The sequence below is a fragment of the Monodelphis domestica genome, chromosome 4 (genome assembly GCF_027887165.1).
Source record: "Monodelphis domestica isolate mMonDom1 chromosome 4, mMonDom1.pri, whole genome shotgun sequence".
Lineage (NCBI taxonomy): Eukaryota > Metazoa > Chordata > Mammalia > Didelphimorphia > Didelphidae > Monodelphis > Monodelphis domestica.
Window position 1 is genome coordinate 18,250,916 of NC_077230.1, and position 16,444 is coordinate 18,267,359.

A 16,444-nucleotide genomic window follows, 5' to 3' on the forward strand; every position below is an offset into this window, starting at 1 on the left:
TGAAAGAAAAGAATATATTCTAAATAGAAATATTGAACTTCCAGTTTTATCCCATTATGCATTACTATTCATCTCTTAATGCCTCTAGACAATGAGCTGAAACTGATATCCTTGGATCCTTGTTTGCCACACATAATTTTTGAAATAGGTCTAGTTAAGGTTGTGATGAGTTATTATTTTTAAATATTTTATTTATTTTCCTAATTCCATGTAAAATATTTTTAACATTTGTTTTTAAAAATGTTAAGTTCAAAATTTGATCCTTCCCTCCCTTCTCCCTGAAAAGGCAAGAAATATAATATAGGTTATAAAAGTTCAGCCATACAAAGCATATTTCTTTATTAGTTATCTTATCAAAGAAACACAGACCAAAAAACAAAAAAATATTAAAAAAGTTTTAAAAAGTATGCTTTAATATGGATTCAGACTCCATCAATTCTTTCTTAGGAGATAGCATTTTTTCATCATAAGTCCTTCAGGATCATCTTAGATCATTGTATTACTGAGAATAGCTAAGATATCCACAATTGATCATCATTACAACAATGTTGTTACTGTGGAAAAGTTCTCATGGTTCTGCTCACTTCACTTTGCATCAATTCATGTAAGTCTTACTGAGGTTTTTTGAAAACATCCTGCTCATCAGTTTTATAGCACAATAGATTTCCATCACAATCACATACCACAACTTGTTCAGTCATTCCATAATTAATGGACTTCCCCTTAATTTTCAATTCTTCATCACCACAAAAAGAGGTGCTATGTTTTTCTACATTTAGATCCTTTACCTTTTTAAAAACAATTCTTTGAGAAACAAACCTAGCAATGGTATTGCTGAGTCAAAGGATATGCACAATTTTATAATCTTTTGGGCATATTTCTAATTGTACTTCAGAATGATTGCATCAGTTCCCAATTCCATTGACAATACTTTAGTGTCTCAGTTTTCCCATATCATTTTCAATATTTGTAATTTTTCTTTTCTGTCATATTAACCAATCTGATAAGTGTGTGAAAGTAATGCCTCATATTTGTTTTAATTTTTGTCCCTCTAATTGATAGTGATTTAGAGCATTTTTTGTATAACTGTTAATAGCTTTGATTTCTTCATCTGAAAAATACCTGCTCATATCCTTTGATGATTTATCTATTGAGCAATGATTTGTATTTTCATAAATTTGACTCAGTTTTCTATGTATATTTAAAATTAAGTCTTTATCAGAGAAAAATACTGTAAAAACTAATTTTGCAATTAGGATTACTATGTATTCTCTCCATCAAATTTTCCCCTGTTTATCCTTTTCTCTCTCTCCCTCTCTCCCTCTCTCCCCCCCCCCTTTCTCCACCCTGTCCCTCTTCAAAAGTATTTTGCTTCTAAATCCAAAATTTCCAAATTTTCCCTCCCTTCTATTAACCCCACCCTTTCTCTGATCCCTATTCCCCTCCTAATTTCCTATAGGGTAAGATATATTTTTATACCCAATTTAGTGAATGTATTATTCCTTCTGTGAGCCAATTCTGATGAGAGTAAAGTTCAAGTGTTGTCTGCCACCCCACCCCCACATCTTCCCCTCCACTCTAAAAGTTCTTTTGTGCCTCTTTTATGTGAGATATTTTAACTCATCCTACCTCTCCCCCTTTCTTTTAGTGCATTCCTCTTTATTATCCCATAATTTTATATTTTTACATAGGGATGAGTTATTATTTTAAAAAAGATAAGGGTTCTGGAGCAGGAACAAGCAAGATATCTTACTTCTGCATCTTCTTTCCACTCCTATTGTCAATCATAGCTGAAGGACAATGTCCATAGTTCTTATGAAAAACAGTAAATTGATGCCTTCTTTTCCTGAGTGATGAAAAACCAAGGGATTTGGGTAGTTATTATGGAAATGTCAGTAGGACTTAAATCTGTGTGAAGGTCAATAAGAGTACATTCCTTTAACAGAAAAAGAAGGCAAACCTTCATCATTTAAGTAAGAAAATCCTTGAACCCTGCTTCTCCAGTAGAATATAAGCTCCTTAAGGACAGGAACTATTTGTATTTTCACCTCTGTATCCCCAGTGCCTAGCACAGAATCTTAACATATGCTTGTTGCACTAAAAACTTAATTCAATATAATCCATGAGGGGAAATTCTAAGTAGGTAAGGAAATGAAGCCTGACTTCTTCAGAGCTCCCAAAACTTGCACCAGGTAACTATTATGTTTTAATTCCATGGAATTTATGGAAACATAAACTGCTGTTTATTTGAATAAAATATACTCTCCAAACTTTAATGCTGAATTGTGCGTTGTTCTTCTGTACATAAAGATTACACTGAAAAGAAACACCTCAATGCCAAAGTCTTTGGCACCATCAAGTAGTTTAACACTATGAACTAATATGTACTATTAGTGTAAATTATACTTAAAAAATACATTATCATTTGTTTTCCCATACTCTAAGGACTACTTGCTTCCTCCATGTGTCTTGTATCTGAAACCTCCTTGGTTTATTGTCTTCCCTTATTAGAATGTGAGGTCCTCCTCCAGAGGACACAATGTTTTACACATGGTTAGCACTTAAATTCTTTTTTTCATGCATTTATCCTATATATGAATTTCCCAACAGTAGGAGGATACTCAAATATTCCAATCAATATGACTCATCATTTAAGGAGTGCCCTCCAATTAACAGGTTTCAATTTATCTGTGCCTGTATGTCCTGTTTGACTCTTGTTGGGCTCTTATTCCTATAGTTCCCAAAATTTACCCCTGAGGGTACCCCAATATGTTAGAGACTTTCTATGATTCTCAAGACATCACAAAGATCGCAGTGGTATACTCTGGCTGTCTACTTGACATCCCTTGTTATTGGACATGATGGTCAGACATTTTCTCTTCCTGACACATAATTCCTTGGTGATATCTTTTACTCCTGTTCCTTAAGCATTAAATATTGCAGTCTGCTCACACCCGCCATGTATTTCTCCAATGCTTTTAATGTGATATTCATTTTTAAATCTTCAGAACGAGTGCTGTTCCTCACTTCATTATCATGTAGCAACAACAGCAGTAAAATGTTAGGTAATATAGGTGTGACCTATAAGATGTTGATTAACCATACCTACCAACTTTTCTCTCCACTCTCCTAGTCTGCCCAACTTGTATTCATATTGGCAGTCAAACAGCCACAATTCACTCTCTCAGGGTACTCAGAATAATTACTGTGTAGCTGGTGTGTCTGCTACTCATGACTGTAGCTCCTGAGTTTTTGTCAGTATGATTCCCATTTAGACAAAGCAGGTGATACGATAACATTAAATATTTTTAAAATAACATTTTATTTCCCTTCTATTATAGGTAAAATAATTTTTAAGAATACATTTTTGAAAAATTTGAGTTTCAGATTCTCTTCCTTTTTCTGATCATCTCTCACTCTTCCCTTCTTTCCCCCCTCCCCTCTCCCTGAGATGGCAAGCAATCTGATAGAGATTTTATGTGTGTAATCATGACAGCACTAAATCTTAGTCACAAAATATTTATTAAATAGGAGGTAAAGGAAAGGAAGTCATAATACAGTCATGTATCCTTCTATTAAACTTCTGTCCCACTCTGTCACCAATATGTAAAGTGGGTAAGGAGAGAGTGGGCACAAACTTGCATATATCAAGGAGGCAGGGAAAGTCAAGTCCTCTGGTCAACTCATGACTGTACTTCAGACTTCAGGGTCCTTGGTTTCCTTGGGGAATAGATACTATAACCCAAGTCTCTGCCTTTCTCCACTGAACATTTGATTCAAATCTCTACTTGCTGGACTCTAGGGTGGTACTACATTCTTTTAGCCAAGAAGTGATTTTAAGCCTGATGTCTACAGAACTATTTGGTCTGTTCTTTTGTCTGGGGTATGAAAATTGTTTTTGTTTTCTTTCTCAAACCATTGGAAACAGCAAAGGGCAAAGAAAAGAAAACTCAATTCATAGGAGTCAGTGAAAGGAAATCCCTTCTTTTCCCCAGTCATCTCCATTAAGGAGTAGAAATTCTTGTTCCTCCAGTCAGCAACCAGTAGCAAAGCTTTTCTTCCAACCAGTTTTTTTTTTCAGTCAACAGAGCTGTCTTTCTAATCAGCTCAGATTCTTCCCTTCTTCTATCCTCCCAGCAGATGCAAAGCTTATCTTGCTCTAGACATCGCAGCAAGGGCCTTTTTAAGCTTTCATTTTGATTGCTTTTCTATGAAAACGACCCACTCTACTGGGTGCAAATTCCTTTAAAATAACAGGGGGAAATTTTTCAGTTCTGAGTTTTCACTTATCAAGGCTCAGCTGGGCTTAGCTCTCCCCCACTCCCCTTTTTTCAAGCGGAAGGATACAGTCTCTGCTTTGTTTTTGTCTTATTCCTCTCCTTTTTTCTCTTTACTCATCTGTTCTTCTCCTGGCTCAAAGCAGTTCTCTCTTTGTGAGATGACTCACTTCCATTTTAGGGTGAGAACTCCAAATTCATATTTCTTTCAGATAAGCCACAAATAGGCAATACAGAGTTGTCCTATATTTACCAAAAGTTCCATTATCAGTTTCCCATTTGCCAACTTAAAATTCTCATGATGGTTAGATGTTAACTGCTGAGAAACAAGATACTTTGGAGCTTCTTGCCTTCAGTAAAGATTTGTCATTTGAGGACAACTGTTTTTTCCCCTTAGATCTTGTTAACACTGTCTGTGTTTCTCTCTTAAGTACTTTTCTCTAAGGGGCTACTATCTCAGAAATTCTCCCAAAGCTGAATTTCTTCCAGTCTCTACAAATAATATTTTCCAAATCCAAGAAGAGAAATTCCTTATATTAGCATTAAAAATATGAGCCTTTGGTTTCATTGGAAGCCCAAGTGTCAGTCAGTAAAAGAGAGCAGCAATTTCCCCAAAGCAAGCCAGCCTACTCCCCTTCACATTTTCAATTCTAAGCCCAATTCATGATCTATCTGTACTGTTTGAACCAGAGAAGTGTACTTTTGGACAAGATATGTAGGGTTTCCATCCAAATTCATACTGAAGTTTTGACAATAGACTGTCCTCAATCCATCAATCAACCCATCAATCATTCATTAAGCACCCGGCCTTATGTGCTAGACACCACTAAATGTTTTATCTCCTTGGTCTGTCCTGTATTTGTAGACAGATCAAATTTCTTTTCATAATTACTGATCTTTGCTTGAAGGCTCTACAATGTTATCCTTAAACATAGAAACATAGAATCACAAAATCTGAGTGGATACAGTCAGATCTAAGATAGGGCAACAAGGACTCTGCAAAGAGTACTAACACTCCAAAGATGCATTTGTTTCTCATGATAGTACCTGTACAACCTACATCATAATTGGCTCCTTGCATCCTCATCTCAAACAATCCTACTTTCTTGCTCAGCCCTGGACTACTAATCTTGAGGAACCCATTATTGTACCAACCCTCTCTCAAATTCCACCTCTCCCAACTCCCTCCTTCCAAAATCTGAGAGAAAGATGTGGCTACACATAACTGGGATCATATTGTCAATGGCTGAACTCCTTCCTTTCCTTCAGTTGAATTTGCTCTAGTTTACCAGAATTTCTAGTGGAGTGGAAAAGGTCTGAAGAGCATGATTTTTACACAAGTCATTATACACCTGATAACAGGCTTTCCAGTACTGAAGATTCAATTCCATATATTCAATATCATTTTGTTACACTGTCATTGATCTTCATATGAGAGAGATGACTGGTTAGAGCTAGGATTTGTTATCCCCAACCAGGGGAGTCCTTCGTAAAGCAAAGTTAACTAGCTAAACAAAGGATGGAACCTTATCATCTGGGCCTCATTGGTACTCTTCCTTGATAATTTTTGCTATTCATAAAGTGAGAAATATGTTCCACCTTTAATAACAAAATTAGAATTAGATGTCTCAAGTGTTTTATAAAGTCCTTCACTTAGAGCATAATATCAAAGCCCCTAATTTTTCCAAAGTTTCCAAAATGTTTGGAGCATCTGATCTGTAATTTGACTTCTTTTTGTTTTGTGGCACTTATACTACCCATGCAGCATGAGATGTTAGAGTGAAATCATTCTAAGAGACTTCTGTTTTCTTCCCCTTATGATAGCTGAACTTGTAATGACATCAATAAGGAGTCCCTACGCCACTGACCATTTGCCCTTCTAAATTCCTACATGCATTCAGAATACAGGAAATTTTCAGAAATATGTGATTTTCCTCACAAACAACATATGTGTTTTCCTTTAGGAATTTTAAGATGCACTGGAGGGCAACATGGAGCAAAATATATATTTCAGATGGAGTTTCTTGTGCAAAGGGATGGCATATAGCTTAGGGACAATAATAGAAGTGAAAAATTAGGTGGGTAGGTACACATACACATAGATGGAAAAAATGAAGCCTCAAATTGATAGAGAATGAGAGCTGTGATTCTACCCTCAAGAGATTGCTCATTACTCTTGACCCTGAATCCGCCTTGTTTTCTCAGGGTTCTTGGAGCCAGGTCTCTGGTGGGTTGAGGCTGTCACTGATGGCTTAGTGAGAAACTGGACAGACATCCAAAATGGAAAGAAATGAGACCACCCAACTCACTCACATTTATGGCTACAAAAGAAATTTCGTCTTTCACATGGAGAACAAATTATGTTCATTTTTAAGAATGTGCTTTTAACCAATTAAAGCAACCACATGCTCCCATTTAATCAGAATGTGCCACTGGGTTGGGAGGAATATACTTAGTGAATTACTAACTGGGAGTGCAATTTGCCCTCATCGCTAAAGTAACTTGAATGAAAAGTAGCTTGAGATGAACTTCTTAGGATCTTCTGTGGTCCCCTAAAATATTTTTAGATGATCAGCATCCTATTACTATTGTCATCATGGTTGCTATTGTTGTTCAAGACAATAATTTACTAGATGAACTCCTTTAAAATGGTAAGAATGAGGGAATAGTAGTAATAATACAAATAATAAGAATAGACTGTCTTTCAAGTCTGAGGTTCTATCATTTCCTGTGTGTGTCCAGGGGTGAATAATTTCATTCTCTTGCTCTCAATTTCCTCATCTGTAAAATAAAGGGGTTGGACTAATTGGCCTCCAATGTCTCTTCAAGTTTTAAATCTAAAATCCTCTAACCCTATTGGTTTCTCCAAAAATTTATGTCTGAAACAGAATTCCTATTTTCATTCTAGCTGTGCAGGCGTTGTCGTGAAGGATTACAAGCAGCAAACCTTTTTGCCTCCTCCTGGTGCCAAAGAACGAGGCATCCAAAGGACAATGACAGCCCAGTGGCCTCAGCCAGATTTTGCATTTTGCCTGAAAAGAACTAGGTCCTAAGATTCAAAGGCTTTTTTTTTTCTTTTAATACTCTACCTCCCTCTGCTGTTATTACCAGGAATTTTTTTTCTTACAACAATGAGAAATCATGTACTAGCAGCGTCAATTTCAATGCTCTCCCTGCTGGCAATGATGGGAGATACAGACAGCAAAATGGACAGCGCCTTCCTGATGGACTCAGACCCTGGGCGCTGCATGAGGCATCACTATGTGGATTCTATCAGTCACCCTTTGTACAAATGCAGCTCAAAGGTAAGTGGGTCTCTGGGAAGATGGCTATGCCTCATCTCCAGGAACAGGAGGAGAAGACTGATAGTGGTTTTTTGGTTTTGTTTTTGGTTTATTATCTAGGAAATCACAGTCTTTGAGTTAGTTTGGCAGGGTGCTCACTTCATGAGAAAATCACCTTTTTAGGGGTTCCTGTTATGAGTTTGACATTCTTTGAGAAAGATGGTAACCGTGATTATTCAGTCCCCTCAAGATGGTGTCATAGAGGGCTGGTTTTGGAAGAAAAGGAGCTTGGTTCAAATCCTGGCCCAGTTTCTACTACCTGTGTGTCTTTTGTCTCATCACTTCATCTCTCTGGGCCTCAGCTTCCTCATCTGTAAAATGGAAAGCTGAACCATGTGATTGTTAAGGTCCTTTCTAGCTCTAAGATCCCAAGGATTTCTAATTCATCTGCATGCTTTAGCACCTGATCTTCTGGAAGCTTTGTCCATTACTCCAAGATTTTTGTTTGCCTTGAGGTGGTGATTTTAAAGATACTAGATTCTTCTGTTTAGAAGTCAAACAAACAATGACCTAGTAAATAGTGCTTATTTACATTTACTAGTATGAAAGAACAAATAACAGTGAAGACAAAATAAGGGAACAAATAACAAATAGAGGCAGCCAGGCTCCTGTTCAGTGGTTTCAGTCATGTCTGAAACTTCATGATCCCATTTGGGATTTTCTTGGCAAAGATACTGGAGTGATTTGGTATTTCCTTCTCCAGCTCATTTTAAAAATTAGGAAACTGTAGTCAACAGGATTAAAGCTAACAGTGTCTGAGGTCAGATTTAAACTCATGAAGATGGGTTTTATTGAATCCATTCTATCTATTGCTTCACCTTACTGCCCCAACTAGGATCAGGGGGACCCTTGTTTGAAACCACACTTGGATATTTACTGGCTACATAGTCCGGGGCAAGTCATTTAACTATTTGCCTCATTTTTCTCAGCTGCAAAATGGGTAGAATAACAGGACCTGCCTCCCAAAGTTGCTGTGAGAATCAAATGAGTTAATATTGTAAAGTACTGTCTATTATTATTATTATTGTAACAGCAGTGAGCTCTAACATTTTAGCTCCTAGACCCCTGAATAATAATAATAAAATGATGTCATTTTCTAACTGTATCTATGGGTATGCCACTTAAATTCTCTGGCCCTCAGTTTTCTCATCTGTAAAATGAAGGGGTTGGACTAGTTGGCCTGTAATGTCATCCCATGTTCTAAATCTACAATTCTCTAAATCCAATTAGTTTCTTGGAAAGTTTATGTCTGGAACATAATATATATTTTGATTCTCTCTGTGGAGGGGTTGCTGTGAAGTAGTAGAAGCAGCTAACCCTTTTGGTGGCATGATCTGGATTGGGAGAGTTCACTTATTTAGATAAAGTTTCCATGCTTTTGAGTTATTATGTTGTCAGAGGTGTATATAGCTAGCAAAACTCCCCAATGGGGACTGAATCAGCCTAAAATGTAATTGAGAAACATTAAACAAAAGTTAAAAATATAATACACATGCATAATGTTAATTAGCAAGTTTTAAGTATACATATCTAGCAGGAGTCTGTTTCTATTTGAGTTTGACCTGGATCAAACAACTGATGTTTTGGGTATATCATGACAAAAAGGCAGGTATTTTCAAAGAACTGATTATGTATTTCACTGATCATTTTTGCTGCTTCATCTATTCACTCGTGCACTCGACAGCTTACTAACTGCAAAACATTATACTAGGCACTGAGAACTGTTATGAACATTACAAAGGCAACATGGTGTAATGGAAACCATATTATGTGGAACCCAGAAACCTGGCTTCAAGACTTGACTGACAGTTAATAACTCCATGATCAAGAGCTCATCCCAAGTTCTTTGAGTCCCATGTTTTAGAGCAGCAGTAACCATATTTGTATTTCTCTTCCTCACAGATCAGGGGAAAGGAAATGCTTTGCCACTTCAAGCTTCTATATTGATGTGATTACAGATTATATCATCTCCCGAGTGAATCTGTTTTAAATATTTCTATATATATTTATTTAAATATTAATTATCTATATTTTAATATTTCTATATTGGGCTTTTGGATTAGAGACTCTAATTAGTCCCTCAGCCTCTGTATTCATTCCTTTATGGCCCATCCAAAGAATTCCTCCCACTATAAAATAGAAAGGAGAGTGAGCTTATGGGAAAGACTGTGAGATTTGCCTTACTCTGTAAATAGAACTAGTCTATGCTAGTACTCACCCATAGCTCCAATGAGCCTTCCAACCTCTCACTGCAAATTGTTACAAGAGTCAATTTTAACTGGGCAGAACTGGATTGCTCTTTGGGATAATTGGGGAACTCGAGACCTATCTGTGACTAACCTGTCATCACCAGGGGATGGGGAGGAGTTGAGAGTCTTGATGGACCACATCCTCATTGACTATTCACCAATTAGAGATGTCTTAGATGTCCAAGGGAGTAACAGACTCTTCAAATTATCTATTTATGGATCTAAGCAAAGGCACTTCAGTGTCTTTGATCACTGAGAAAGATCTCTGGCCAATTAATTAATTTATTGGTTAATGCTCGATTTATCAATAAATTGATATTCTCACCCAGAAGTCAGAATTCTTAATTGTCACACTTCTTTTGGAGACTTAGTCTATTATATGTCTTCCTTTACTCAATCTCATGGAAAAGTTTGTGCAAGGGAAGGCCTTAATCAAGAAAGCCTTGGCACCTGGGAAGTTGACATTTGCTGTACAAAAGGAAGAAATGGTGAGGAAGAAAAAGGCACAGTGATTAAAACTTGGCCCTTAGAACCTGCGACCTTGATTTTGTTTCAGGATCTCTGCTACTAAACTTAAATGGTTGTATCTCCATTTTTCCAATCATAAATTTAAGAGTGATTCTGACTGGCCTTGAAAATGTTCATTTTTAGCCATAGTCAACCACATAAACATCCTGCAATAAATATGGAAAATATTTTAGAAATTACCACTATAATTATAATATAGGGATAACAACCACTAAAAGCAAGGTTGAACTGGTTTCTGTTAAGCATTCATATTTTTAATTGCTTATCACTTTCTTCTGTGATTAGCATTTAAGCCTCCCAAATGATTTTAGCCCAATAAGATGACGTTTATTTTTATTTTTAGTGAGGCCAGATTTTGATCTAAGTCACTTTGGTCCCTGTTATTGGGTTATATGGCTGTGGGAAAGGACACATTTTCCACTCTAAGAAAAGCTCTCTGACTTTTATTTGTATTTGAAAAACTCAAAAACAGTGCTTGGCATAACAAAATTTAAAATTTTGCAGGGCCACATTCCTTGTTAGGAAAATCTAACTAAAACAAATTGACAATAAGATAGAAAGGCATTTTTATAACTGTAATGATTCAGAAATGGCTGGCCTGAGTATGTCACTGGAGAATTTATTTGTTACTTTTCCCCATCACCCTCATTGAGGCAGACAGCCAAACTAGTTAAACTTTTTCTTATGCCTAAATTATTTTGATGAGATCATTGAGGGAAGACTATGCTTTATTTATCTTGAAAATAGCAGGTCTCCATTAGGAACTGAATCATACCTGGGAAACTCTTTGTCCTATGGAGGCCCCAGAAAAGCTGCCATAGGTTTGAAATATCCAATAGGTCAACATCCACTATAGCTCAAAAGCCTCCACCAATGAATCTACTTTTAGCAGCCAGCTATCAGACACATTAACTCAAAACAAGACATTTGGTTAAATAGCATACCTAAAATTACAATTTAAAAAATCCTTCCATGCACGTGTGGGGTACACTATCTCACAAATAAAGGAAAATACATGCAGAGAGCATGACCAAAGATGGCACCCGTACCCACATATACATATATCTGTACACAAACATAAATATTCATAAAACATACACATGAATATATTCCATTTTGAATTAGGTAGCTAGATTAAATTTCCCTCCTCCCCAGAGTTCTCAGGTGCCATTTCCTGGTACTGGCAAGTCTAGGTAATGGCACCAATCCTCACTAATGGCGTTTGCCCCAAATATAGGGGTTTGTGTCCTGTACTGCAGTTCCATTTAACTACAGAATAGTTTCTACAAAAGAATGTTTATTTTAGAGGTATAATGAAAACAAATACAAACTTTCCACAACACCTAGAGCTCAATTCTCCCCCTTTCCAACCGTAGGCTCTAGGGAAGGGAAGGAGAATAGGTCTGTGGCTTAGTTCAGTGTCTATAGAGCACAATCCTAAGTTCTAAGGGCAAGACCCTCTTCAGGACCAAGTTGCCGCTTATATCTAAAATCAAATAGGAAAAATTAAACAGAAAAGAAACCCCTAACCCATTTCTCAGAGCCAGGGTAAAGGCAGAAGGGAAGGATCTGCCCCTCCCCTAGCTCAGTTTGTGGTGTTCATTGAATTGTGTATGTTCTTCACACTCCAGATGTGGTGAGAAGGGGACTCTCCTACTCTGACAGTTATTGAAGATACCCACCAAATTTGTAGTCAATGGAAGACAAATTAATGGCCTTCAGCCCCCTACCTGGTCAGTATATAAGTATGAGAGTCTATGTAGGAAAATACAGAAGAAAGGTTCCTCACATGCTAGATAATCTGGGCAGGTTATTGGACTCCATAACATGTAAAGTGCTTTGCAAATCCTTAAACACTTTATAAAATGTATTCTGTTGTTCTTATTGATTCTCTACTGAATGTGGATAGTGTTCTTTCTCATAGATCCCCCCAAGTTGTTCAGGATCACTGCAATGCCACTAATGGAGAAGTCCATTACATTCTATTGTACCACAGTGTGTCAGTCTCTGTATACAATGTTCTCCTGGTTCTGCTCCTTTCGCTCTACATCACTTCCTGGAGGTTGTTCCAGTCTCCATGGAATTCCTCCACTTTATTATTCCTTTTAGCACAGTAGTATTCCATCACCAACATATACCACAATTTGTTCAGCCATTCCTCAATTGAAGGACATCCCCTCATTTTCCAACTTTTTGCCAACAAAAAGAGTGCAGCTAAGGAAATTCTTGTACATGTCTTTTTCTTCATGATTTCTTTTGGGTACAAACCCAGCAGTGCTATGGCTGGATCAAAAAGCAGACAGTCTTTTAGTGCCCTTTGGACATAGATCCATATTTCCCTCCAGAATGGTTGGATCAATTCACAACTCCACTGGCAACACATTAATGTCCTGACTTTGCCACATCCCCTCCAGCATTCATTATTTTCCATTGCTGTCATGTTAGCCAATCTTCTGGGTATGAGGTGATACCTCAGAGTTGTTTTGATTTGCATCTCTCTGATTATAAGAGATTTAGAACACTTTTTCATGTGCTTGTTAATAGTTTTGATTTCTTTGACTGAAAATCACCTATCCATGTCCCTTGCCCATTTATCAATTGGAGAATGGCTTGATTTTTTGTACAATTGATTTAACTTTATTTAAATTTGAGTAATTAGACCTTTGTCAGAGGTTTTTGTTATGAAGATTGTTTCCCGATTTGTTACTTTCCTTCTAATTTTGGTTACATTGGTTTTGTTTGTGCAAAAACTTTTTAATTTGATGCAATCAAAATTATTTATTTTATATTTTGTGACTTTGCTTGGTTTTAAAATCTTTCTTTTCCCAAAGGTCTGACATGTATACTATTCTGTGTTCACCTAATTTACTTATAGTTTCTTTCTTTATGTTAAAGTCATTCATCCATTCTGAGTTTATCTTGGTGTAGGGTATGAGGTGTTCATCCATACCTAATTTCTCCCATACTGTCTTCCAATTTTCCCAGCAGTTTTTATCAAATAGTGGATTTTTGTCCCAAAAGCTGGGATCTTTGGGCTTGTCATAGACTGTCTTGCTGATGTCACTTACTCCAAGTCTATTCCACTGATCCTCCTTTCTGTCTCTTAGCCAGTACCATATTGTTCTGATGACCACTACTTTATATTATAGTTTGAGATCTGGTACTGCAAGGCCACTTTCCTTTGCATTTTTTTTTCATTATTATCATGGATATCCTTGATCTTTTGTTCTTCCAAATGAACATTGTTATGTTTTGTTTTTTTTTCTAATTCAGTAAAAAGTTTTTTTGGTAGTTCGTTGGGTGTGGCACTAAATAAATACATAAGTTTGGGTATCATGGCCATTTTTATTATGTGAGCTTGTCCTACCCATGAGCACTCTATGTTTTTCCAATTGCTTAGATCTAGTTTTAATTGTGTGGAAAGTATTTTGTAGTTGTGTTCATATAGTTTCTGTGTTTGTCTTGGCAGAGATTTCTAAGTATTTTATATTGTCTAGGGTGATTTAAATGGAATTTCTCTTCCTCATTCTTGCTGCTGAGATGGGTTGGAGATATATAGAAATGCTCATGAGTTATGTGGGTTTATTTTGTATCCTGCAACTTTGCTAAAGTTCTTGATTATTTCCACTAGCTTTTTAGTTGATTCTGTAGGATTCTTTAGGTAGACCATCATATCATCCACAAAGAGTGATAACTTGGTCTCCTCATTGCCAATTTTAATACCTTCAAGTTCTTTTTCTTCTCTAATTGCTACTGCTAGTGTTTCTAATACAAATTTAAATAATAACAGTGATATGGGCATCCTTGTTTCACTCCTAATATTACTGGGAATGCATCGAATTTATCACCATTGCAGATAGTGTTGACTGATGATTTTAGATATATACTGTTTATTATTTTTAGGAAAGACCCTTCTTTTCCTGTGCTTTCTAGTGTTTTCAATAGGAATGAGTGTTGTATTTTGTCAAAGGCTTTTTCTGCATCTATTGAGCTAATCATGTGATATTTGTTGGTTTGCTTGTTGATATAGTCAATTATGTGGATGGTTTTCCTCATATTGAACCATCCTTTCATTCCTGGTATAAATCACACCAGATCACAATGAATAACCCTCTTGTTCACTTGCTGGAGTCTTTTTATAAGTATTATATTTAAGATTTTTGCATCTATGTTCATTAAGGGGATTGGTCTATAGTTTTTTTTTTTCCTCTGTTTTTGACCTGCCTGGCTTTGGAATCAGTACCATGTTTGTGTCCTAAAAAGAATTTGGTATAACTCCTTCTTGGCTTATTCTGTCAAATAGTTTGCATAATATTGGTATTACTTGTTCTTTGAATGTTGGATAGAATTCATTTGTGAATCCATCTGGACCTGGGGATATTTTCTTATGGAGTTCTTTGATGGCTTGTTCAATGTCTTTTTCTGATATGGGGTTGTTTAGGTAATCTATTTCTTCTGTTAGTCTATACAATTTATATTTTTGTAAATATTCATCCATATCACCTAGATTGCCATATTTATTGCCATGTAATTGGGCATAAAAATTTTTAATGATTGCCTTAATTTCCTCTTCATTAGAGGTGAGATCACCTTTTTCATCTTGGATACTATCAATTTGGTTTTCTTCTTTCCTTTTTTAATTAGATTGACCAGTACTTTGATTATTTTATTTTGTTTTTTTCAAAATTCCAGCTTGTAGTCTCATTTATTAAATCAATAGTTCTTTGACTTTCCATTTTATTATTGCTCCTTTGATTTTTGTGATCTCTAATTTAGTCTTCATCTGAGAATTTTTAATTTGTTCACTTTCTAGTTTTTTAATCTGCATGCCCAATTCATTGACATCTTCCCTATCTAATTTGTTAATATATGAGCTCAAGATTATAAATTTTCCCTTGAGTACTTCTTTGGATGCATCCCATAGATTTTGAAAGGATGTTTCAACATTGTCATTTTCTTCAATGAAATTATTAATTGTTTCTATGATTTGTTCTCTAACTAACCAACTTTGGAGAATCACTTTAATTTTCAATTAATTTTGGATTTGCCTCTCCAGGTACCCTTACAAATTATTATTTTCATTGAATTGTGATCTGAGAAGTTTGCATTTATCACTTCTGCTCTTTTGTACTTGTTTGCAAAGTTTTTATGCCCTAATGCATGGTCAATCTTTGTGAATGTACCATGTGCTGCTGAAAAGAAGGTGTATTCCTTCTTGTTCCTATTTATTTTTCTCCACATATCTACTAATTCTAATTTTTCTAAGATTTCATTCACTTCTCTTACCTCTTTCTTATTTATTTTTTGGTTTGGTTTATCTAGTTAGAATGGAAGAAGCTTCAGGTTTCCCATTGGTATAGTTTTTCTATCTATTTTATCCTTGAGCTCCCCTAGGACTCCTAGTCCTGCCTTTTCTTCTTTAACTATTTCCTTATACACCACCTTCTACACTGGTTTTAATCAGTCCCCCAAATTCCCACCCTTATTTTACTTCCCTTTCTACCCCCCTCCCTTCTTATTCTCCCCTGATTTTCTTTATAGTCTTTTAAAAATATCCTCCCACCCTATCCCTCCCTTCTACTGCTTCCCTCCCCACCAGTTCATTTTTTACCCTTCTACTTCCCTTTAGGGTGCAAATCAATTCTATGCCCCAATGGATTGGATTGTTCTTCCCTCTTTGAGTCAATTTCAATGCATGTAAGAGTTGAATATTTCCTATCTCCATCCTCTTTACCCTTCTGGTGTATTGATATTCTCCCCCCTCCTGCCATGAGCTTCTTTGTGATATATAAATTTACTCCTGTTTGTTTCTTTTCCCATTTCTTTTTGTATTCAGTTCTTTTTAAGCTCTAGTTGTGTGTGTAGATAGATAGATAGATAGATAGATAGATAGATAGATAGATAGATAGATTTATGTCTGTCTTGGTATTTCATCCTATACAGTTTGTCACTGTTCCCTCTAAGTATAATTCTTCTAACTGTCCAGGTGATGATAACAATTTTTAAGAGTTACCAATGACCTCTTTACTTATGGGGATACATAGCA

General features: G+C 36.1%; 1 protein-coding gene across 1 annotated transcript in view; it reads left to right on the top strand.

Annotated features, from left to right (window-relative positions):
• The window catches only part of NDP (norrin cystine knot growth factor NDP), a 61,789-nt gene that overhangs the window by 37,037 nt on the left and 8,308 nt on the right, over positions 1 to 16,444 (top strand). The window contains exon 2 of the mRNA XM_001366456.4: positions 7,186 to 7,582. Within this exon, the coding sequence (XP_001366493.1) occupies positions 7,409 to 7,582 (174 nt within the window). The 5' untranslated portion in view covers positions 7,186 to 7,408. The remainder of the gene's footprint in view (positions 1 to 7,185; positions 7,583 to 16,444) is intronic.